The sequence below is a fragment of the Bos taurus genome, chromosome 19, assembly GCF_002263795.3.
Source record: "Bos taurus isolate L1 Dominette 01449 registration number 42190680 breed Hereford chromosome 19, ARS-UCD2.0, whole genome shotgun sequence".
NCBI lineage: Eukaryota > Metazoa > Chordata > Mammalia > Artiodactyla > Bovidae > Bos > Bos taurus.
This window is the reverse complement of record NC_037346.1, coordinates 39,777,338-39,803,877: the sequence shown is the minus strand read 5'-3', so window position 1 is coordinate 39,803,877 and position 26,540 is coordinate 39,777,338. Positions and strand designations below refer to the sequence as shown.

Genomic DNA, 26,540 nt, shown 5'->3' with positions numbered 1-26,540 from the left:
TCTCCCAACCTGCTGAGTCCCTCCAATCTGAATGATCCAGTGACCTGTCCACCCAGAGGAACGAGCTCACTTTGCAAATAAGGATGGAACTGTTTGCCCTAAAACTTACCTATAACGTGTTTGAGACTCAGTGAGGCTTCTCAGGCTGAATTTAGCATTTGTTCACATCCAGATGTAGATAATCTATACAGCATTTTAACAGCATTATCTTATAGGATTTGAAATAGCTCAACTGAAAATCCATCACCTCCACTAGGTTTGTTCATGGTGATGCTTCCTAAGCCCCACTTGACTTCGAATTCCAGGATGTCTGGCTCTAGGTGAGTGATCCCACTATCGTGGTTATCTGCCTTTAGTACCAACCTTAATGTCATCTAGTTAAACTCCTTCTCAATGAAAGAATCTGCTGTATGACATCCTTGATATTGTAAAGGCTGGCTGAACAGTAATGGGGAGAGTATCACAGCTTTACACATTCATTAAGCCAAATCTGTCTTAACCACACTATCTCCATTTCTCCTAGGTTGGTTATCTTGAACAATATAGAGCTATTTGATCTTAAAGGACAATTCTTCAGGTATTCGATAGCAGCTATAATGTTCTTCCATTCAGCATTTTGAATATTCCTCTAATCTTTGCCATTTTCCACAAAACTTAGTTTTAGGCTCTCTCAATATCCCAGAATCCCTTTTCTAAATGATATTTAGTTGACTTCCTTTCTTAAATATGATGTTAAAATTATTGATAAGCACTCAGAATATATAGTAGTTTTGTCTCCTGGTCTGGTCCTCTGCTTTCATTAATGTATCCTAAGATTATAGCTTCTTTCCTTTTAAAATTTGTTACAGTAAGTCACATAAATAAATCATGATAAATTAAAATTCCCTGTTGTGTGTGTGTGTGAAGCTAGCTTTCTAGTTTCATATTTATATAACTAGTAGTTGCTCAATCTAAGACTTTTTAAAATTTACCGTTTACTTTCCTTTTGAAATCATGTTGAACCCTCTTTCTGTTATCCAAGGTTATTATTTACCCTAATGAGTTTCATGGTATCCAGAAATTTTGTTAAATATACTTATGACTTTATTTAAGATATCTAAAACTGCTGCATGGGGATTTTGGTTAAACATGGGCGTTTGACTTAATACATTATTGCCTTTCTTTTCAAATAACACTGACATTACAATAAAAGAATAAAAAGAAGTATAACGTCACAGGAACAAAAATGACAAAAAAATTTTAGAAGATAAGAAAAAATTAGTAGAAGAGTGTTAAATGATTTAGGCAAGTAGAAGGAGGTACACTCTGAGTTGTCTGCGGAGACTAGCTAGCAGGTTTACAAAACCTCCGAAAATACTCAACGCTTGGTAGTAAAAAGTGAAAATACAAGGATGAGGCTGGAGATTCAAAGTAGATAATAGCTGTAGAATGTCTTAAATGAAGTGGTTGAATCCTCCATAAACTATTTGCCTTTCTAGGAAACTGGGCATTATTTTTTCTCTAAGAAAATGGAGGCTAATATTCTGGATCCAGGTATATCAGATGCATGAAAAGGAAGGGACATGGAGCCAAACAGTGAACTTCCATATAGCTTCTTAATGCAATGAATAGAAGTAGACAGCCAAGGATAACCTAACAGTTGAGGAGAGCCTCTAAGATGAGAGGGTGAACAAATAAAAGAGACAAGGTAGAGAGCAGAGGGAGAAAAACAGGGTGGGCCAGAGGGGAAGGGGTATTAATCTGTTAGAAATGAAATGTTGCATCTTTAAAAGAAGAGAACACTCTTTTGAAACTCTTTCAATAAATAAGAAATAACTTTTGGAAATAAAAACTGATACCCCAAAAAAAAATTAGTGCAAAGATTGGAAGCAAAGTTGAAGCAGTTTCATAAAGACACAGATCATAGGTACTGATTATGATTTCAGTAAACTGAGGATACAGAAGACTATACTAAAAACATCCAGAAAGAGTACCTTGAAGTTACAGTCATGTCCGACTCTTTGCAACCGTGTGGACTGTAGCCTGCCAGGCTCCCCTGTCCATGGGGATTCTTCAGGCACAAATACTGGAGTGGGTTGCTATGCCCTCCTCCAGGGAATCTTCCCAACTCAAAAATTAAGCCCCAGTCTCTCACATTGCTGGCAGACTTTTTGCTATCTGAGCCACCAGGAAAGCCCAAGAATACTGGAGTGGGTAGCCTAAACCCTTCTCCAGCGTATCTTCCTGACCCAGGAATCAAACAGGGGTGTTCTGCGTTGTAGGCGGATTCTCTACGACCTAGCTACTAGGAAGAAATTGTCTAAATTTGATAAGCATATAAAAAAAAAAAAACAGAGGTAAATATCAGAACTCCCTACAAGATTTGTTAGGTATAGGGAGGATCCTAATGGTTTTCTAATGTCCTTTTGTCTTGGTTGACATTTTATATAAAAATTCAGTTGAGTTATATGGTATAGAGACTATATAAATATATATATATCAATTAATAACAACCAAATATCTAGCCATATCTTACAGCCTTTGTTTAGCTATCTTGTTCTTAACAGTGACACTGTCTTGTTCATCAGTTCAGTTCAGTCACTTAGTCGTGTCCAACTCTTTGTGACCGCATGGACTGCAGCACACCAGGCCTCCCTGTCCATCACCAACTCCTGGAGTTTACCCAAACTCATGTCTGTTGAGTCAGCGATGCCATCCAACCGTCTCATCCTCTGTCGTCCACTTTTCCTCCTGCCCTCAATCTTCCCTAGCATCAGGGTCTTTTCAGATAAGTCAGCTCTTCGCATCAGGTGGCTGAAGTATTGGAGTTTCAGATTCAACATCAGTCCTTCCAATGAACACCCAGGACTGATCTCCTTTAGGATGGACTGGTTGGATCTCCTTGCAGTCCAAGGGACTCTCAAGAGTCTTCTCCAATACCACAGTTCAAAAGCTTCAACTTAATATGCTGTCTAGGTTTGTCATAACTTTCCTTCCAAGGAGCAAGCGTCTTTTAATTTCATGACTGCAATCACCATCTGCAGTGATTTTGGAGCCAAAAAAAATAATGTCAGCCACCATCTCCACTGGTTCCCCATCTATTTGACATAAGTGATGGGACCAGATGCCATGATCTTCATTTTCTGAATATTGAGCTTTAAACCAACTTTTTCACTCTCCTCTTTCAGTTTCATCAAGAGGCTCTTTAGTTCTTCTTCATTTTCTGCCGTTAGGGTGGTATCATCTGCATATCTGAGATTATTGATATTTCTCCTGGCAGTCTTGATTCCAACTTGTGCTTCATCCAGCCTAGTGTTTCTCATGATGTACTCTGCATATAAGTTAAATAAGCAGGGTGACAATATACAGGCTTGACATACTCCTTTCCCAATTTGGAACCAGTCTGTTGTTCCATGTCCAGTTCTAACTGTTGCTTCCTGACCTGCATACAGATTTCTCAAGAGGAAGGTCAGGTGGTCTGGTATTCTCTTCTTTTTCAGAATTTTCCACAGTTTATTGTGATCCACACAGTCAAGGCTTTGGCATAGTCAATAAAACAGAAATAGATGTTTTTTTGGAATTCTCTTGCTTTTTCAATGATCCAGCAAATGTTGGCAGTTTGATCTCTGGTTCCTCTGCCTTTTCTAAATCCAGCTTGAACATCTGGAAGTTTACGGTTCATGTACTGTTGAAACCTGGCTTGGAGAATTTTGAGCATTACTTTACTAGTGTGTGAGATGAATGCAATTGTGTGGTAGTTTGAGCACTCTTTGACATTGCCTCTCTTTGGGATTGGAATGAAAACTCACCTTTTCCAATCCTGTGGCCACTGCTGAGTTTTCCAAATTTGCTGGCATATTGAGCATAGCACTTTCACAACGTCATCTTTTAGGATTTGAAATAGCGCACCTGGAATTCCATCACCTCCACTAGCTTTGTTTGTAGTGATGCTTCCTAAGGCCCACCTGACTTCACATTCCAGAATGTCTGGCTCTAGGTGAGTGATCACACCATCCTGATTATCTGGGGCGTGAAGATCTTTTTTGTACAGTTCTTCTGTGTATTCTTGCCACCTCTTCTTAATATCTTCTGCTTCTGTTAGGTCCATACCATTTCTGTCCTTTATTGAGCCCATCTTTGCATGAAATGTTCCCTTGGTATCTCTACTTTGCTTGAAGAGATCTCTAGTCTTTCCCATTCTCTTATTTTCCTCTGTGTCTTTGCACTGATTACTGAGAAAGGCTTTCTTACCTCTCCTTGCTATTCTTTGGAACTCTGCATTCAAATGCATGTATCTTTCCTTTTCTCCTTTGCTTTTTACTTCTCTTCTTTTCACATCTATTTGTAGGACCTCCTCAGACAGCCATTTTGCTTTTTGACATTTATTTTTCTTGGGGATGGTCTTGATTCCTGTCTCCTCTACAAAGTGTCACGAACCTCCATCCATAGTTCATCAGGCACTCTATCAGATCTAGTCCCTTAAATCTATTTCTCACTTCCACTGTATAATCATAAGGGATTTGATTTAGGTCATACCTGAATGGTCTAGTAGTTTCCCCCACTTTCTTCGATTTCAGTCTGAATTTAGCATAAGGAGTTCATGATCTGAGCCACAGTCATCTCCTGGTCTTGTTTTTGCTGACTGTATAGAGCTTCTCCATCTTTGGCTGCAAAGAATATAATCAGTCTGATTTTGGTGTTGGCCATCTGGTCAAGTCCATGTGTAGAGCCTTCTTTTGTGTTGTTGGAAGAGAGTGTTTGCTATGACAGAGAGTGTTTGCTATGACAAGTGCATTTTCTTGGCAAAACTCTATTAGTCTTTGCCCTGCTTCATTCCGTATTCCAAGGCCAAATTTGCCTGTTACTCCAGGTGTTTCTTGACTTCCTACTTTTGCATTCCAGTCCCCTATAATGAAAAGGACATCTTTTTTGGGTGTTAGCTCTAAAAGGTCTTGTAGGTCCTCATAGAACCATTCTACCAGCTTCTTCAGTGTTACTGCTCAGGGCATAGACTTGGATTACCGTGATATTGAATGGTTTGCCTTGGAAACGAACAGAGAACATTCTGTCGTTTTTGAGATTGCATCCAAGTACTGCGTTTTGGACTCTTTTGTTGACTGATGGGTACTCCATTTCTTCTAAGGGATTCCTGCCCCCAGTAGTAGATATAATGGTCATCTGAGTTAAATTCACCCATTCAAGTCCATTTTAGTTCGCTGATTCCTAGAATGTTGACGTTCACTCTTGTCATCTCACATTTGACCACTTCCAATTTGCCTTGATTCATGGGCCTAACATTCCAGGTTCCTATGCAATATTGCTCTTTACAGCATCGGACCTTACTTCTATCACCACTCACATCCACAACTGGGTGTTGTTTTTGCTTTGGCTCTGTCTCTTCATTCTTTCTGGAGTTATTTCTCCACTGATCTCCAGTAGTTCATATCATGGCCTAAAAAGTCTAATAGATTTCCTTGGTCTATTAACTTGATATCACTCTTCTTTAATGCCTTTCTTACAGAGTTATTTCTTCCTTTCCCTTTTAAAGAATCTTTCTAATTTAGCATATTGTTTCTTTTTGTTCCCTTTAAATCTAAAATATAATTTCTGGCATGCAGTTAGGATGTCTTGGGTACTGTGTACTTTGTTTCTTACATTATCTAAAACAGGGGAATTCTTTTTCTACAAATAAGTAACATGGCTGTATTAAAATACCATTGCTTTGGAAATATTTCCATAGCAGTAAGATGATTTAGAATGTGTGTTTGTGACTGAGTTGTAAAATTACTATCTGACATATGTCTTGGAAAATTCCACACATCCTGCCAGTTTTCAGTTTCTGGCACATTGACTAGAGTTTGTACATGAGGAAATCAAACCTTACTTTCCCTTGATTTACTGCCCCCTCTGATAATATGAGATTCAGTTAAATGCTTGCTAATCCTGAGTCAGATCCCATCATGGCCTTTTTGTATCTACTAGTTCTTTTGTGTGTATGTAATGGGTTAGAGCTTCCAAGCGGCTCAATGGTAGAGAATCCTCCTGCCAATGCAGGAGACACGGGTTCAGTCCTTGGGTCAGGAAGATCCCAAGGAGGAGAAAGTGGCAACCCAAAGAATAGAATAGAAGTGTGTGCTTATATTCTGGATATTGAATTGGTAGTGGATATTGATTTTGGTTAAATAAGTAGAAGTCAGGATAAAAGAAAATCTTGGAATATTTAATCAGATGTTAGAAGGCATCCAAAGCAGAAAGTTTGACCTGTTAAGTAATGTATCTGTTTTCTAAATGTATCCCTTCATTGGTGCTTTTATCTACAGATTTCTTTCTTAGGATAAATTTAGTCATGAGATGGTAATGCACTGGCAGCAGTTTGCTTCTAAAAAGCAATTATATTTCTACTAAGGACAAGATGTTGGGTGGAGGAATTACATACTTATTTGGTTTTAGGTTTATTTAGCCATACAAAAATGTTTTTCCTCTTAAGATTTTGGCAAGAAAATCTAACCAATTGGAAAAACATCTGCTGTTGGTTGAGTGAGGGAATGGCATAATCAGTAAAAATTACTTATAGGAAAAAATTGTTTTAAAAAACTCTGCAGCTTCAACTCTGGACTTCTCTATGGCAGTTCATCCTTAATCTCTCCCAGAAATTTTCTTCCCAGCAAAAGATTTTACCTATGTTGGGCTACTTCTGTATATCTCTAATTTTATTCAAATCTTTGAAATTTAGATCACAAGTCATACACTTTTTAAAAGGAGAACCTGTTTTCACAGCTTTTGCTGTCTAACAACCACTCTGAAACTTAGTGGCTTGAAACAGTTATCCGGCCTGGCAGTTCTTCTGCTAGTCACTCAAAAAGATCACTGGCGAGGCTGCAGTCCTCTGGTGGCTTGGCAGGGGCTTGAGCATCTAAGATGGCCTCACTTACAGTCTGAGATCTTGGTGTCACTATCAGCTGGTACTCTTTTTCCACAAGACCTGTCATCATGCAGAAGGTTATCTTGGGCTTTCTAACATAGTAGCAGGAGTGTTTCAAAAATTAAAGTTTCCATTACTTGGAAATCAGTGTTATGTTCACACACACACCGTTTTTTTGTTTGTTTGCTTTTTGTTTTGGTCAGATCAAAAATCATGTGAACTCGGATGCAAAGGCTGGGAAAATAGACTCCACTTATTGAAGGGAGTACCCATTGCCAAAGGGTATTGTAGCAAGGAGATAAGATTCTTTGGAGGCCCTTATTATAATGTTCTACCATGGTCTGCCCTTTGGCTCCAGTGATTCGCATTCTTGTCACATGCAAAGCATTCTCTCCCAAGACCTCCAAAATCTTCTCCAAAGACAAATAACCTGTAAAAATAAAAAAGTGTAAATAAACAATGGTGAATACCTGTAACTTATCATCAGTATCAAATTTAGAGGTGGATGAGGGTACTGATGCGAAGAACTGACTCTTTTGAAAAGACCCTGAGACTCGGAAAGATTGAAGGTGGGAGAAGAGGGTGACAGAGGATGAGATGGTTGGATGACATCACCGACTCCCTGGACGTGAGTTTGAGTAAACTTCAGGAGTTGGTGATGGTCAGGGAAGCCTGGCATGCTACAGTCCATGAGGTCGCAAAGAGTCAGACTCAACTGAGCAACTGAACTGAACTGAACTGAGGGTACTTACCTGCAATTCCTCTTGATCCAGAGACTTGTGAACTAAAAAGAAAAGTTATCTGCCCCATACACTCAACATACACTGTTATTCAAAGAGATAAAATAACGCTAATATTCCCCAAAAAAGGGGGGAGTAACAGGGCTTCCCAGGCGGCACTAGTGTTAAGGAACCTGCCTGCCAGTGCAGGAGACATAAGAGACTCAGGTTCGACCCCTGGGTCAGGAAGATCCTTGGAAGAGGGCATGGCAACCCACTCCAGTATTCTTGCCTGGAGAATCTCATGGACAACGGAGCTAGCTGAGCTATGGTCATGAGGTCACAAAGAGTCGTACACGATTGAAGCAACTTAGCATGCACACATGCACGCATCAGCCCTGAAATGTAGTAGACATGTTGTCAGGGTCACATACTGCAGCTAAAACAGAGCAGAACCCTGTGTTCCTTCTCCCCCATGTCCTCTGCCTGCCTTTTGTCTGTAGAAAATCTTTAGCTGAAGAGTAAGTTTAACAGAGAATCAAGAAAATGCAGAAGCAAAGGAAAACAAACAAAACCAATAATTGTTCAGTTATTAAGCAAAGTCAAGGGCCTTAAGTTCTTCTTCATGGGCAATAAAATCAAGATGGCACTGACGAGACCACTGCATAACCAATTTCAAGATGCCTGTCAGAGCTGACTGTAGCCCCCTCCCTTGGCCTATAAACACACCTGAAACTCTACTTCAAAAGCTCTTGCCTTGGCACTTCCCTGGTGGCCTAGTGGTTAAGAATCTGCCTTGTAACACAGGGAATGTGGGTTTGATCCTTGGTTGGGGAACAAGATTGCATGTGCTGCAGGGCAACTAAGCTCGAGTGCCACAACTATTGAGCCTGGGTGCTACAGCTAGAGAGAAGCTTGCACGCTGCAATGAAAGATCTTGCATGCCGCAACTAAACCTACCGCAACCCCCAAATAAATATTTTTTAAAAGTACCAGTGAACAACCCATCCCAAACTAAATAAATCAGATAGCCAAATAAATTGGATATCTGAGGCTGGGGTCTAATAATTCAATTCAAAAAAAAAAAACAAAAACCTCTTGCCCACTGATTGTCAGTGGTAAGTTGGCCTTTTGACATGAGTCTACTCTGTCCCCGGGTTGCCTGCTTCTGAAATAAAGCATTTTCCTTTCCACCAACCTTGCCTCTCAAGTGTTGGCAAACAGTTGGATCTGACTTTTGGTAACACAGGAGCAGGAAATGTGCCTTGACAGGGGCCCAGTTCTACTTCCTGGGAATGGTTCCCTAATCCACTGTTCTCTGTGATTCTTAGTACTGCGTCATGAGCTCTTAACACTGCTTTCTGAGAGGTTCTCCTTTTACATAAGAAATACCTCAGGGTACTTCCTCCCTACAGAAAGTTGGGAGTCCAGAGGTCTCCTTTCATTTTAAATAGTCTCTGTCCCTTGTTGTAGTTGTACCCAGCAGGTACAACTTCCTTTAAAATTTCTGGGATTTTCTATGAATCTAATTTGTATTATTCCATGTCCCAAAAGCTACATCATTATAACTCTTTTTAAGACAGACCTCTCCCTATTTTGGTTGTGTCTGTCTGCTGTGGCATATATTCCTTCTAGCTGCTTAGAGGCCATTGTGTCTGGTTGAGTCAGCTAGGCATGGCTTTAAATTTTTCTGAATTAGAAGACAACTGCATAACCTTTGGTTTGGCAGAGTTCACATATATGATATCAAAAGTATTATCTGTTTAAAAAAAAAAGATAAATTGGACCTTACCAAAATTAAAAATACTCTTTTTTTAAAAAGTGTTCTTTGAAAGACACCATTAAGAAATAGAAATAACACAGAATGGGAGAAAATATTTACAAGTCATAGAGTAGATAATGAATGTGTATTCAAAATATATTAATATAAAGAGCCCCTAAATCTAAGAAATTAAACAACTCAAAAGCGTAAATTATTTGAATGCACATTTCACCCAAGAAGTCATTTGAACAGCCAAAAAGCACATGAAAAGATGCCCAACAGCATTAGTAATTAGGGAGATGCAAATTGGTACCATAATAACACCCCATTCAGCTCAGTTCAGTCGCTCAGTCGTGTCCGACTCTTTGCGACCCCATGAACCGCAGCACGCCAGGCCTCCCTGTCCATCACCAACTCCCGGAGTTTACCCAAACTCATGTCCATTGAGTTGGTGATGCGATCTAACCATCTCACCTTGTGCTCCCCTTCTCCTCCTGCCTTCAATCTTTCCCAACATCAGGGTCTTTTCAAATGAGTCAGCTCTTCGCATCACGTGGTGCCAAGTATTGGAGTTTCAGCTTCAACATCAGTCCTTCCAATGAACACCCAGGACTGATTTCCTTTAGGGTGGACTGGTTTGACCTCCTTTCAGTCCAAGGGACTCAAGAGTCTTCTCCAACACCACAGTTCAAAAGCATCAATTCTTCTGTGCTCAGCCCTCTTTATAGTCCAACACTCACATCCATACATGACCACTGGAAAAACCATAGCCTTGACTAGACGGACCTTTGTTGGCAAAGTAATGTCTCTGCTTTTTAATATGCTGTCTAGGTTGGTCATAACTTTCTTTCCAAGGAGCAAGCGTCTTTTAATTTCATGGCTGCAGTCACCATCTGCAGTGATTTTAGAGCCCCCCCAAATAAATTAGACTAGCTGAGATAAAGTCAACATGAGACTTCCATAGAGGTCCAGTGATTAAGACTCCTTGTTTCCATTGCAGGGTTCGATCCCTGTTTGGAGATCCCAAATGCCCTGTATGGTAAGATACGGACAGACTGGAAACCTTATACATTGCTGGTGGGAATATAAAATGGTACAGCTACTTTGGATATCAATTTAAAAGTTTAAAATAAACTTAACCATATGATACAAGCCATAAACTCTCCATTTTAGATTTTATCCAAGAGAAATAGGAACCTATTTCAACCCAAAGCAAGTGTAACAATTCAAATGTTAGCTAGGAATGAATAAACAAAATTTGTAATTTCATATGCTGAAATACTATTCAGCAATAAAAAGGAATGAACTACTAGTACATGCTACAACATAGATGAACTTCAAAAACACGCAGAATAAAAGAAGCCACGTCCAAAAAAATTGCATTATTTTATGATTCTATTTTTTTTAATGCTCATAAAGGAAAATCTACAGAGACAGAAAGCAGATGAGTAGTTACTTAAAGATTGATTGCTGATGGGCATGAATGATATTTTGGGGATGTTGGAATTCATCAAAACTGAGTGGTAGTGATGGTCTGACGGCTTTGTACATTTACTAAAAATCATTGCAGTGTACACTGAAAACCAGTGAATTTTATGCTATGTGAATTATGCCCTAATAAAGCTGCTAAAATTTCTGTATACAGATGAAATACCATACTGGTGAAAACTTTGCAATTATTACAACTTTTTTTTAAGGAAGGGGATAATAAGTTGAGTATCCAAACTTTTTTCTTCATGTGTTTTACTTGTTATATTTTATAATATTACTGTTATATTTTGTAATATTATTCAGTCTGTTGCTGAAATAAATTCATGTTATTTGCACGTTATTTGATGAATTTAGAGTAACATTCAATTTATTAAATTTCTTTTTCCCTCCCCTCCTCTCATCTCCCTTCCCAACCATATCCCTCCGTTTCCTTTGTCTCCCTTCCCCTCCCCTCCACCACCGAGATAGATATGAAGTGAACAAAGCATGGAGGTCTGCTGTGAATTTACAGTCAGAAAATATTTCCTGATCTGTTTAGTAAAAATGACATTCATTGGTTCAGGAATTTATAGGCATTGTGTTGTTCACTGACTGTACTGTGGTGAACTAAACGGACAAGGCCCCCTTCGTCATTATATCAGAGCTTACAGTCTTATATATTGGACACCATATCAGCCCAGGGTGCTTTGGGATTTTATCTGAGAAGGGAACAGTCACATCCAGTTAGGATGATTGGAAAAGGTTTCATGACACAGATAACATGTCCAGTGGGCGTTAATCGATTTCTATTGACAGAATAGGCAAGTTTGGTTGCACGGGTGCTCTTGAGAAGATAACATGAACAAAAAGCACAGAGCCTGTTTGAAGAGAAGTATGTGGTCCTTCGTTCTTATTTTAGTTCTGTTTTCCTTCTCTTGGTCATACTGTAATTGCTATCTGTAATTAAAAGTTACTGCGATTTATAAAATGTACCATTATTTTATGTATCACACACAAAAAAGCTTTTGATTTTGATTGTAAGATGATTCCTAAATTCAGAAACTTTAAAATGTGAAAAAAGAATCTTAAAAATTTTTAATTGTGGAAAAATATATATAAAAATTGCCACCCTGTACTTTTTAAAGTGTACAATACATTCAGTATTGTGCAACTGAATTAAATGACTTAAATTATTATAGGAGTTTATTTTTCTCTTATATGTAAGTCCAGAAGTATGGTGTCTCTGTAGTCATCTGCAGGCTTTTTCTAGTTTTCTGCTTATCTCTAAACTGTAGTCTTCAGCTTCATGATACAAGATGGAGTTCAGTCATCCTGACCACATTTCAAACAGCATAATTGAGGAAGGAGTAAAGAAGGGGCACACCCTCTCTCATTAAGGACACTCCAAGCCCCCTGATACTGTACACATCACTTTTTCTTATATCCCATTGGCCAGAATGTAATGGGAAATAAAGTCTTCTTTCCACACAGCCATGTGTTAGCTAAAATATGGGAGTTCTGTTACTCTAGACGTGTAGAAAGGATATTGGGGGATACTAGTAATCTGTGCCAAAATGCATATTAAATTTTTATTTCCTCTATAATGCTTGAATAATATAGGTCAGACCTTTTAATTTCTGGGTTTTGGAGTTGTTAGCTATACTTTACTTTAATCAGCAGGGGTCACTGTTGAGAAAGTGTTTCTTTTCCTATTTCCTTTATTAAACCCAGTTGCCATTTCCCACTCAGATCCTGGATTTAAAACCTCTTGAATTGGTTTCCTGTGTCTTTGTTGTGTGCTGAGCATTTAAATTCATTGTTTTAGTAAACTAATTCCCAAAGTTTGCCAAAGATTTCAAAACTGATCAGGAAAGCTAAAATAATAGCCAAAAAATGCTTCTTCATACTATTCAGGAGCTCTTTGTTATAATTACAGTTTATAAAAAGTAGTTTCACAATTAATATTTCTTAACTAGGTAATTTATAGAAAAACAATTACAGTTTTATACAAAGCAGTAATAAATGTTAATGTATGACAAACCAAATCACTTAGATTTTTTAAAACCTGGATATATAAGAATGCCCTATCCCTATATACAAGGGATATATTTATATCCCTTATATAAATATATAAGAATGTCCCTCCCTGTAACAGGAGGGCTGTTACAGTGTCTGTTTAGGGGATGATGTCCTATCTTGAAACAAATAATTGAGAGAGAATATTATAGTTGCCCTCATGTTCCCCCACCACCCCCATACCCACATCCTTGTAATTGTTTGCAGACAGATTATTAAAATATGTAATTATATATCCCTGATGACTCAGACGGTGAAGAATTTGCCTGCAGTGCAGGAGATGTAGGTTCAGTCCCTGAGTCTAGAAGATCGTCTGGAGAAGGGAATGGCAACCCTCTCCAATATTCTTGCCTGGAGAATTCTATGGACAGCAGAGTGTGGTGGCTGTAGTCCATGGGGTCACAAAGAGTTGGACATGACTGAGCAACTAACACTGTATATCCGCACATTAATATGAAATGAGATAACTAAGAATGTCAGATGTTTGAACAGTGACTCTCTAAAACAATAATACCTAAAACCTTCACAAATTTTTCTAATTAATTATATCCTTGGTCTAATTGGTTTTGACATCTTTATATGTTGTATGAGAAATCTAGAGTTTGGATTCAGCTGAAATAGTAAGATGTCTAAAACATTCTGTTGCTTCTGTGAAGTATTTACTTTATAAACAGTATCATGAACTAGAGTGGAAACCATTTGAATTTTCTAGAAAACATCTAAAATTAATGTGTGTCTACCTCTAGGATTATTTTCTAAGTTCCATTGCTGTGTCACTTTAAATAATAAAATATTCTGACTCTGTGTTAGAACTATGATTTCATAAGTTCTGGGGTCCTCAATCCTTTTTTTCTGGTCCATTGATTCTCAGACTTCAGGAAGCATCAGTATCACCTGGAGGGCTTGTTAAAGTACAGGTTGCCTCTCTTTTCCCTCCACCACATCTGGCACCCTGTTTCTGATGCTGTAGATCTGGGGTACAACCCAAGAACTTGCATTTCTAACAAGGTCCTGTGTGATGCTGATGCAGTTATTTGACCACAGTTTGTGAACCATTGATCTTTCTCTACTTGGAGTAGGTTCCCAGGTACTCCCAGAACACTATTCCTTTTCTTCTTTACTTTTTCATATACCTCATGTTGATATAGACACAACAGCGTTTGGCCTATTTAGGCTGAAGAAGTGAAGTGAAAGTCACTCAGTCGTGTCCGACTCTTTGCGACCCCATGGAGTATATAGTCCATGGAATTCTCCCAGCCAGAATAGTGGAGTGGGTAGCCGTTCCCTTCTCCAGGGGATCTTCCCGACCCAGGAATCAAACTGGGGTCTCCTGCAATGCAGGCAGATTCTTTACCAACTGAGCTACTAGGGAAGCCCATTTAGGCTAACTTAGGGGGAAAATTTTTTGATTTTTGTTCCTTTTTTTAAAAAAAATCTAGAGTTGTACAAGTTGTGTGAACAATACCTAGCAGATTTATATTTTTTATCAGTTTAATTATTGTCTATATTCAAGTGAGCAGAAAGTGCCTTGCTGGGTATTCAATTAAATACTTTGAATATACAAGATAAAGAGTTCAGCATTTCTACTATAAAAGCGATTATCTTTTATATTTTCTGGATTTGAGTTGGGCATAGTCTGTTATATTGGGTGCTTTAGTGATATTTTATACTTAAAAATTTAATTTTTTCCAAAGATCTCAAGCTTAAGATACATGTTGTATGCTAAGAAGTCCCCCAGGCAGGTGTCAACTTTTGATACATTTAGCTGTCTTTGCAAGATATTGTTATTTATGTCATCAACCCTAGATTATTCAGGGTACACTTTATAACTCCTTCATGCATTCTTTCCCGTAAGTGTACCTAGAGAAGAATGATGATGGAACTTCCCTAGCAGTGCACTGGTTAAGACTCCATGCTTCCACTGCAGGGGGCGTATGTTGGATCCCTGCTGGGGGAAACTAAAATCCTGCATGGTGTGGCCAAAAAAAAATGAATAATCATAATAGTCAAGAGTCTTAGAAAATTAGAAACTGTGAAATTTGCGATTTGTTTAGGAGGAAGTGTGATGACTTCATTTTGAAAGACTGTTTTACCAAAAAGGAGTATGATTTTTTTCTTAGTAACTTCCATTAATGGATAGAGATTTTAGGGAAGCAGATTTTTCTTTGATGTCAGGTAATTTCCTAAAGCATGTGATTGTCAGTCAGTAGCTTTATTATAACATAGTGTGTTTGCTACACTGAAACTTAGTAGATGATCCAGCTTTCCATCAGCAACTCTGTAGCTTCTTTAAAATTCCTTTTTTCTCCAGCTTTTTTTTTCATTTCCTATAATCTTACAGAGATCTGTATCGTCTTTTACTTCAACTATAATTTTAACGTATTTCTAGCTTATCTCCTTGATGCCAGCCAAATTTAGTATTTGCTTATTTCCGTGTTCCTCATTGTAGAGGAGGAACCCCTTAAGTACAGAGCTAATATCTTACTATCTTTGTATTTAATTGCCTAGAAAGGTGCCTAATACTTACAAGATGTTCAGTAAATGTTCACTGTGTGAAGTCAAGAGGCATCTATGTGATACTTAATAGCAGGGACTGAACATACTCCTCAGTTTCAGTGACATGTGTGTTGTCTTTCCTGACTTTTTATTGGATATATAGGTATTTTATTTTTAATGTAGCTTACTAGACAAGCTTATAGTGGAAGAAATTGTGGGTCTGTTTAAAAATACCCATTGTGAGTTATTTCATTAATTTGAGTGATCCTTTGTGCATCCAGAATGCATATGGTTGTGGTTATGAAGCACTATTAGTTTTCTGCATGATTCATAAAACTTGAAGGAGAATGTTCCCTATCCTAGGTTTCTGAACAACTCCATGAACAAATAAATATGAGTTAGATCTGAAAAATAACCTTGCCTTAAGGTTTTTCAAATGGTCACTCTGTACTGATACAATTTTAAGCAAGTAAATTTTTTGTACCTCGGTTTCCTTATATGTAAAATGAAGATTAAGGGTCATAAGAAGATTTGATACATTAATACATGAAAAAGACTAAAAATAGCACCTGGCACATAATATCATCCTTCTGGCTGCTATTAGTTAATTTTTCTCTAAAGATAAAGATAGAGAGCAAATTAAATGTCTCAGACATTTTTTAGCCTAAGGAGTTTCTGAAAATATGACTTTGGTTTATAACATCCATTGTGGTTATTCTCTTTTCTCCTAAGAGGATTACCTCTAAACTGTTGAAGTGAAGTCGCTCAGTCGTGTCCAACTCTTTGCAACCCCGTGGACTGTAGCCTACAAGGCTCCTCGGTCCAGGCAAGAGAACTGGCTTGAGTTGCCATTTCCTTCTCCAGGGGATCTTCCCTACCCAGGGATCGAACCCGGGTCTCCCACATTGTAGGCAGATGCTTTACCGTCTGAGCTACCAGGTGGTAGTCTAAACTATTGAGTTAAACATAATAAAATGTTAAGTAGCACTTGACACAATGATTTTGTTTTTGCAGATGTTCTCAAATAGCGATGAAGCTGTAATCAATAAAAAACTTCCCAAAGAACTCCTATTACGGTAAGTCTAACTTTATGATGGTTTTTTTGTTTTGTATCACATTTGCCTGTTTAAAATAATCTTAAGAGTTTTTGCTCATTTTTGTGTATCTTTAGGATCTGGATTATCTGAATTTTAAAATTTATTGATGCCTATATTAAACAGTCTTATCCTAGGAATTACGGCCTTTTAAAAAGTTGCTTGAAACTTTCCTCTATTACACTCGGGATTTTATTAGAATAGCATGACTGAAAAAAGCACATTGTCTTTGCAAAATGTTAGAAGTTACTGTGTTCAGGGGCATCTTCTTGGTCATAGCTGGTACTGCTGTCTAGCCCATAACCAGTCCCTACTTCAGGATGAAAAATATCTCGCTCTAGTGCTGGTAAAGAGTATTTCTGGCATTCCTAAGTATTTGCATGCTGAGTCCTCCACTAGATTGCAAGATCCTTGGAAGCAGGGATTAAATCCTAGGACTTAAACTTTGAAAATGCTAAGGAAAAAAAAAAAAAAAAACAAACTGAATTCAACTTGAAATGGATTTTTTCCATGAAAGTAAAACATACATATGAGCTGATTGACTATAGTTGAAAAAACATCCTAGACTACCAGAGCCATTGGAAAATGCACTCTGAATATCTTTGAGTATGCCATAAATTTCAGTGAAATTTTAGCTATCTTAAAGAAGAATGTATTTAAATAAGGTTATGTTCTTCATTGTTCCCATAAACTGAGTACGTTAGGTTACGTTCTTCATTGTTCCCATAAACTGAGTACTTTAGGTTATGTTCTTCATTGTTACCATAAACTGAGTACGTTAGGTTATGTTCTTCATTGTTACCATAAACTGAGTACGTTAAGACACACTTATTTTTAATATTGGGCTTCCCAGGTAGTGCTCCCTGCCAATGCAGGAGACTCAAGAGACGCAGGTTCGATCCTTGGTTTGGGAAGATCCCCTGGAGTGGGAAATGGCAACCCACTCTAGTACTCTTGCCTGGAAAATTCCATGGACAGAGGAGCCTAGCAGGCTACAATCCATGGGGCAGCAAAGGGTCGGCTATGACTGAGCAATCATGCTGTTATCATACTGTGTTTATGTTTTTATATTTTATTAGAGTTTTTCTGTTTTTGTCATGAAACTCAGATTCCTTACAGTGGTCTATGAGACCTCTCATGTTGTGACAGGGGAATAATATGATCTGGTTTATATTTTTAAAGCATTAGCCTGGGTACTGTGTGCCAGCCAGATTGGGAGATTGGAGTGGAAAGCAATAAGAAGGCTATTAAAGAAATATAGGCAAGAAATGAGGTTGACTCGGATAACATCTTCTGTAATTCTTTACATTGCACCATTGCCTGCCCTGGCCCTTTCTAACTTTAGACACCGTTTCTCATTCCCCTCCCACTCCCTCCCCTCTTTTCCTTTTTTAGATAGAATTGACATATAATCTATTAGTTTCAGGTATATAACATAATGATTTGATATTTGTATATATTGCAAAATGGCGGTCCAGTGGCTAAGACTCCATGCTTCCACTGCTGAGGGTACAGGTTCAATCCTGGTTGGGAATTAAGATCCTGGATCCCACATGGTGCAGCAAAAAAACAATAATAATATATGCAGCAAAAAATAATATATTGCAAAATTATCACCACAGTAAATCTAGTTAATATCCATCACAACCCATAGTTAAAAATTTGTTGGGTTTTTTGTTGTTACTGTTTTAGCTTCTTTTAGAAGCTTGTGCTTCTTCCAGCTCAGCGTTTCTCATGATGTACTCTGCATATAAGTTAAATAAGCAGGGTGACAATATACAGCCTTCACATACTCCTTATCCTATTTGGAACCAGTCTGCTGTTTCATGTCCAGTTCTAACTGTTGCTTCCTGACCTGCACATAGGTCTCTCAAGAGGCAGGTCAGGTGGTCTGGTATTCCCATCTCTTTGAGAATTTTCCACAGTTTATTGTGATCCACACAGTCAAAGGCTTTGGCATAGTCAATAAAGCAGAAATAGATGTTTTACTGGAACTCTCTTGCTTTTTCAGTGATCCAGCAGATGTTGGCAATTTAATCTCTATTCCTCTGCCTTTTCTAAAACCAGCTTGAACATCTGGAAGTTCACGGTTCACGTATTGCTAAAGATTGCTGAGATTATATGGTAGATCTATCTTTACTTAAGAATCTCATACTGTTTTCTGTAACGTCTGTACCAATTTACATTCCCACCAACTGTGTATGAGGGTTCTCTTTTCTCCACATCCTCACCAACACTTGTTATTTCTTATCTTCTTGATAATAGCCATAGGGGAGTGTTAATATCTCACTGTGGTTTTGATTTAGTCACTGTTTTGCCTTTGCTCTGTTAACTGTTGATGAACTGTAAGGCCTATAGTTGCTAAAACAGATAGTACTGGGGGGAAGACTGGATAAAGAGGAATTCCTATATCAACCAGTTTTTGTTACCACAAACAACTCCTGAATCTCAGTGGCTTTTTCTTACCATTACCTGAAGCTATGGGTTGACTGATTTGTCTTTCAGGCAATGGGTCAACTTTTTGTTTAAACCAATTAAGCCAAATAGAAAATTTTGTGATATCTTTGAAATTACACTAAACAGGGAGCCAGTTAGTTAGTGTAAATATTAATGAATTCTGTCCAGGGCATTTGTAATTTTTTTGAAATTCATTAAATGTAATATTTCCTTAGGAAACTTAAATAGCCTGATAAATATCTTGTGGGAGATACGTTAAGCCTATGTACTGTTACTCGTTTTTGTCCACTAATTTTAGCCTCCATTGATGTTACCTGAAACAGTTACTATTGTTATGTTTGCCATGGTTTTATATTTTCATAATTCTTCCTGTATTTATTAATTAGAATTCCACTGTAAGGAAGACCCTTCACATCTGTTATGTTTATTTATTCAGTTATTTATAATGGTATAGACTTCTGGATATGTGTTTTATTTTATGAGTTATATTGTTACTGTCATTACTTATTGGTCAGATTTTTTGTGTGGCTTCTAAATTTGTGGGTGTGTGTATTTGGAATTTCATACCATGTCTGTGTATTAGCTGTTTTAAAAAATACAGTTTAATAAGTAGCATAGACTATTTGGCTTGGTTAGCTTTTTAAGTTACATATTACATTATTTGGTGCAACATGTATCAGTCTACAAGGGGAAAACTTGTGTTGCTAGGGCCAAATTCAGTGCCACAGCCAATTTACCAATGAATTAAGGAAGTGTTCTTGTTTTTTCTTAGCTGTAGTTTACTTTAACTTAGTGATTTTCCTCCTTTCCTTTTGAAACAAAGTTTATTAGTAATGCTCCAGCAGGCTGGAATCCACTGCTTGCATAATGTGAAATTCAGTTAGCAGAATTGACAGTACTTCCTTTCAGAGCAGAACCATGTGCATATCTTTAGGAGTACCTCTTGAAAAATGAATGTCAGTGTTTATAAGACAGAGACTCTTCTGTTTTCCAAGAGCTAATGTAAAGTGACTTGTTTCTCAAGATTCCTTCTGAGAATGATATTGATAACTTTAAAAATAACAGGAGTCGTAAGTAAGACTGTTTGAACCCACACATGCCCTTTTAGCTATGAAACAGAATGAAGTTTCAGAATGAGGATTATCATTATTTACAAGAATCTGAAACTTTTTTCATTAATTTTTCAACTCTTGGGGTGTTGACTCATAATTATCATGTAATATGTTATGTGTATATATGAGTTGGTAGATGAATTTTCTGAAGTTAGATGGAAAGAATGAATTGGCTGGAGTTGTTTGTCTAAATAATCATGCTGTATTGGGTCCCCTGGAGTACTCCTAAGTTTGATGATTTTCTGGGAGGACTCAAGGCTCAGCATATAGTCATACTTAGAGCTATGACTTATTACAGGGAAAAGATACAAAGCAGAGTCCGCCCGTATGTCTGTCCAATGTATTGTACTCTTTTCCTCCTAGTAAATAAAACTTCACTTGTTTCACTTAAAAAAAAAAAAAAGGCTGAATGGAGTGAAATAGGAAACCAGGTTTTGCCTTTAAGAGTCCTTTCCCAGTGGAGTCACACAGGGTGTGCTTAATTCCTCCAAAAATAAGTTACAACAAAAAAGTAAAATGTCTACCAGGGAAGCTTATCAGGGAATAGTGGGAAACCTCTGCAATCCAAATTCTCAAATGCCATCCAAGATGCAGCAGTGCAAGCAACATTTGAAGGGCCTTTCTAATAAGGATAGGCCTGCTATGTGAACTCTTTTCTGTATACATGCTGTCTTATTATATTCTATTCCAGGAAGCTTACAACACTGATAATATCTAGTATTTTCATTCACTTTAATTGCCAGGAGTTCAGGGTGGATAGGGGAGTGTGTTTTCTTACTTTTAAGGGCATAATGGTTAGAAACATCAGCTCTGAAATCTCAACACCTGCGTTTTGTCATTTACTAGCTGTAAACTGAAGATTTTAGTACCTACCTTTTAGGAAAGTACTAAAATCCTCCCTAGTGACTTAGTGGTAAGGACTTCGCCTGCCAGTGCAGGAGAGGCAGGTTCAATCCCCTGGATTGAGAAGATCCCCTGGGGAAAGAAATGGCGAGTTACAGTCCATGGAGTCTTGAAAGATTTGGACACGACTTGGCAACTAAACAACAAACAAGGATCCAAAGGGTTGATAAATATGAAGTTCTTACTAGAAAGAGTGCCCAGCACATAGGAAGTGCAATAAAGTGTCATGTATATTACTGTTAATTCTATTTTTTACTCGTAGACCATAAAAAGATGTGACTAGATACTCAGACTACCAAAAGTGATCATCTCTTACCTTTAAGATGCATTGGCAGATGTTCCTGAATCAAAGAACAGAAAAACAATATTGCTCTTACTGACCATTTCATTTTCTAGTCTTCTCAATTATCCAGAACAAATCAGAGAAACAGAAAGCAAGCTGGAAGATCAAATGTGCATTTTACTTAAAGGATACATGCCAGCCATTTCTCAGTTCCCATTTACTCTTTATTTTTTTCGTTAAACACGGTTAACACAAATTCAATTATGAATATCAGTAAATATGGGATCAGAAGAGTTATGTTGATAGAGGGTCCACTGAGTTTATTATTAGCAATCTGACAATAAGAGAGAATATATAAAAACTAATTTTAAAAGCAAACTTTTCTGGTGGTTCACTGTTTAGAGCTCTGAGCTTCCAGTTCAAGGGGCATCCGGTTGGAGAACTGAGATTCTGTGTGCTGCACAGTGTGGCTTAAAAAAGGAAAGAAAACAAGAAAGAAAAAAAAAGAAAACCAACAAAAACAAACATGTAGGATTGAGAAGAGTAGTGGTTCCCAGATGAGAAAGGGTGGTGGGAAAGGTATAAAGGGGGTCAACTGTATGGTGAATTAATAGAAAGTAAATTTTGGGTGGTGAGCATGTTGTAGGGTATACAGAAGTAGAAATACAGTGTTCTACACATGAGACTTATACAGTGTTATAAATCAGAGTTACATCAATTAAAAATAGTAACATTCAAAAATATTACAGTACAGGGTTGTTTATTTAATGAAGAGAAGTTTTTTTAGTGACTTAGTTACTCGTGAGGATTTCACTGAATAGAATGATAATTGATGTTCTTTATGAAAGCCACGAGATATCAAAAATAATTAAATTATGTCCCCTTAAACCTTTTGGGGGGCAGGGGTTCAGGTGATACATTTTGTTTCATACTGATTTTTTTTTTTTTAATACTGATTTTTAACACAGTAATTTTTAACACAGTTACATATATGACTCTTTATAAACATAAGCATATGTTTAGGCTGTTTTTTCCCATACCATGTATGTATGATGCATTTTCATTTGAGTTTGCTACTGCAATTTCCTTGGTGAGAGAATAAAAGATGTATGTTTTTATTCTACATTAGCAGAATGCTGAAGTTCAGTAATGAGGCCTCATTCTTGTCCTTTGTAGTCCTTCAGCTTTCTTTCTTTCTTTTAAAGGATTTGCTTCTGTAGAGCAGTTTTAGGTTTACAGTGACATGAGAGGAAGGTACAGAGGTTTCTCACGTGCCCCTTCACACATGCAGGCCTCCACCCCCATTATCAACATAACCCACCAGAATGTTTTTTGTTTATTTGTTTGTTTGCCAAAGATGAACCTATATTAACACCTTCAGCTCAGTTCAGTCGCTCAGTCGTGTCCGACTCTTTGCAACCCCATGAATCGCAGCACGCCAGGCCTCCCTGTCCATCACCAACTCCCGGAGTTCACTCAGACTCATCCTTCGAGTCAGTGATGCCATCCAGCCATCTCATCCTCTCTCGTCCCCTTCTCCTCCTGCCCTCAATCCCTCCCAGCATCAGAGTCTTTTCCAATGAGTCAACTCTTCGCATGAGGTGGCCAGAGTACTGGAGTTTCAGCTTCAGCATCATTCCCTCCAAAAAAATCCCTGGGCTGATCTCCTTCAGAATGGACTGGTTGGATCTCCTTGCAGTCCAAGGGACTCTCAAGAGTCTTCTCCAACACCACAGTTCAAAAGCATCAATTCTTCGGCGCTCAGCCTTCTTCACAGTCCAACTCTCACATCCATACATGACCACAGGAAAAACCATAGCCTTGACTAGACGAACCTTTGTTGGCAAAGTAATGTCTCTGCTTTTGAATATGCTATCTAGGTTGGTCATAACTTTCCTTCCAAGGAGTAAGCATCTTTTAATTTCATGGCTGCAGTCACCATCTGCAGTGATTTTGGAGCCCAAAAAAATAAAGTCTGACACTGTTTCCACTGTTTCCCCATCTATTTCCCATGAAGTGATGGGACCGGATGCTATGATCTTCATTTTCTGAATGTTGAGCTTTAAGCCAACTTTTTCACTCTCCACTTTCACCTTCATCAAGAGGCTTTTTAGTTCCTCTTCACTTTCTGCCATAAGGGTGGTATCATCTGCATATCTGATGTTATTGATATTTCTCCCAGCAATCTTGATTCCAGCTTGTGTTTCTTCCAGTCCAGCGTTTCTCATGATGTACTCTGCATATAAGTTAAATAAGCAGAGTGACAATATACAGCCTTGATGTACTCCTTATTCTATTTGGAACCAGTCTGTTGTTCCATGTCCAGTTCTAACAGTTGCTTCCTGACCTGCGTACAGATTTCTCAAGAGGCAGGTCAGGTGGTCTGGTATTCCCATCTCTTTCAGAATTTTCCACAGTTTATTGTGATCCACACAGTCAAAGGCTTTGGCATAGTCAGTAAAGCAGAAATAGATGTTTTTCTGGAACTCTCTTGCTTTTTCCATGATCCAGCGGATGTTGGCAATTTGATCTCTGGTTCCTCTGCCTTTTCTAAAACCAGCTTGAACATCAGGAAGTTCACAGTTCACATATTGCTGAAGCCTGGCTTGGAGAATTTTGAGCATTACTTTACTAGTGTGTGAGATGAGTGCAATTGTGTGGTAGTTTGAGCATTCTTTGGCATTGCCTTTCTTTAGGATTGGAATGAAAACTGACCTTTTCCAGTCCTGTGGCCACTGCTGAGTTTTCCAGATTTGCTGGCATATTGAGTACAGCACTTTCACAGCATCATCTTTCAGGATTTGAACTAGCTGAACTGGAATTCCATCACCTCCACTAGCTTTGTTCGTAGTGATGCTTCCTAAGGCCCACTTGACTTCACATTCCAGGATGTCTGGCTCTAGGTCAGTGATCACACCATCGTGATTATCTGGGTCATGAAGATCTTTTTTGTACAGTTCTTCTGTGTATTCTTGCCACCGCTTCTTAATATCTTCTGCTTCTGTTAGGTCCATACCATTTTGAGCCCATCTTTGCATGAAATGTTCCCTTGGTGTCTCTGATTTTCTTCAAGAGATCTCTAGTCTTTCCCATTCTGTTGTTTTCCTCTATTTCTTTGCATTGATTGCTGAGGAAGGCTTTCTTATCTCTTCTTGCTATTCTTTGGAACTCTGCATTCAGATGCTTATATCTTTCCTTTTCTCCTTTGCTTTTCGCTTCTCTTCTTTTCACAGCTATTTGTAAGGTCTCCCCAGACAGCCATTTTGCTTTTTTGCATTTCTTTTCCATGGTGATGGTCTTGATCCCTGTCTCCTGTACAATGTCACAAACCTCATTCCATAGTTCATCAGGCACTCTATCTATCAGATCTAGGCCCTTAAATCTATTTCTCACTTCCACTGTATAATCATAAGGGATTTGATTTAGGTCATACCTGAATGGTCTAGTGGTTTTCCCTACTTTCTTCACCTTATAATTATCTTAAGTCTGTAGTTTACCTTAAGGTTCACTCTTGGTGTTGTAGATTTTATGAGGTGAAGTGAAGTCGTTCAGTCATGTCTGACTCCTTGTGACCCCATGGACTGTAGCCTACCAGGCTCCTCCGTCCTTGGGATTTTCCAGGCAGGAGTACTGGAGTGGGTTGCCATTTCCTTCTCCATAGATTTTATGGGTTTGTACAAATGTGTAATAACATATCCATCATTACAATATCATACATAGTGTTTTTACTGCTGTAAAAATCCTTTCTGCTCTGCCTGTTTATCTCTCTCACTTTTCATCCCTTGTTGTTGTTCAGTCACTCAGTCGCGTCCAACTCTTTGCAACTCCATGGACTGCAGCCTGGCTTCCCTGTCCTTCACCATCACCCGGAGCTTGCTCAAACTCATTGAGTCGGTGATGCCGTCCAGCCATTTCGTCCTCTCTCGTCCCCTTCTCCTCCTGCCTTCAGTCTTTCCCAGCACCAGGGTCTTATCCCAGGCGACCACTTATTTTTTGATCTCCATAGTTTTGCGTTTTCTGGAATATTACATAGTTGGAATTTCCTTAAACCTTACTATAGTGGGAGACATGCAGTGTACCAATCATTATGTTGGATATAGAAATAAACGGGACTTTTTGTCCTCAAGAAACTCAGTGGGTAGTAGAAAAGACTGACAGGAAAATAATCAATATAAAGGCATAGTGGAGGTTTGCCTAGAGCAAAGCTCACGTGTAGGACATTGCAGCCAACCCTAGAGAGTTCAGAAGATGCTTCCAAGGAAACGAGACCTGAGCTGAGTCATAAAGGGTTAAGTAGTGATTAACTGGATGTTGCAGGAGAGTAAGGAGGAAGAGCATTTCAGATGAGATTATTGTTTCCTCTTTGTGGACAGAGGCAAAGGGTTTTTGATTCAGGCATGCTACAAGATTTGAAGCTCAGGCTCTTTTGCATAATACATAGTATTGTAGTTTAGGACTTTTTCCCCCTAAGGCTTGTCTGGCAAACAAACTCTTCTTTGTGATATTGTTTATATTGGAGAATTCACAAACTTTGCATATACAGTCCGTTAATAAATTGGATGCTGCCTGTCTCAAACTTCATCTCTTGCCTGGTTTGCATGTTTCTTCATAATTGCCCTTTTTTTTTGGCTGTGCCACGTGGCATGCGGGATCTTAGTTCTCCAACCAGGGATGGAACCTTTGCCCCCTGCAGTGGAAGCAAGTCCTAACCACTGGACCACCAGGGAGGTCCTGCCATTTGCTGTTTTAATATTTCCAAGCCTAACACTCCGTTGCCTGGAGGAACTACAACAGCAGTAACAAAATAGTCTTGGGGAGTGAATTGCCTGTTTTATTTTAGTTCTCTTAGAGACTTCAGCTCTTGCTTGGCTCCACATTTTCTTAGCCAGTAACAATTCTCCACTCTTGCCTTGTTGTCTTGGTGAGAGTTGCTCAGTCGTGTCCGACTCTTTGTGACCCCATGGACTACACAGTCCATGGAATTCTCCAGGCTAAAATACTGGAGTGGGGAGCCGTTCCGTTCTCCAGGGGATCTTCCCAACCCAGGGATTGAACGCAGGTCTCTCACATTGCAGGCACATTCTTTAGCAGCTGAGCCAGGAGGAAGCCCTGATGTCTTGGTAGTGATGGACTATTAATAAGATACGTATTAGGCTCATTGCCTTTGTGTAGGTTATTTATGTATGTGGACACAACACTGTTTGTCTTTTGAGACTGAGAGCCACTTGACTATGTGAACATACTGTTTTTTTTCAAGTCTTTTTTGT

The 26,540-nt window shown here is 38.5% G+C and overlaps 1 protein-coding gene across 4 annotated transcripts in view; it reads left to right on the top strand.

Moving 5' to 3' along the window:
• The window catches only part of FBXL20 (F-box and leucine rich repeat protein 20), a 105,409-nt gene that overhangs the window by 38,941 nt on the left and 39,928 nt on the right, over window positions 1–26,540 (top strand). For all 4 annotated transcript variants that reach the window (XR_003030626.2, XM_024979915.2, XM_024979918.2 and 1 more), the window contains exon 2: window positions 16,439–16,500. Coding sequence is in view for 3 of the 4 variants with exons in the window: in XM_024979915.2 (XP_024835683.1) it covers window positions 16,439–16,500 (62 nt within the window). In the remaining variant the exon portion in view is untranslated. The remainder of the gene's footprint in view (window positions 1–16,438; window positions 16,501–26,540) is intronic.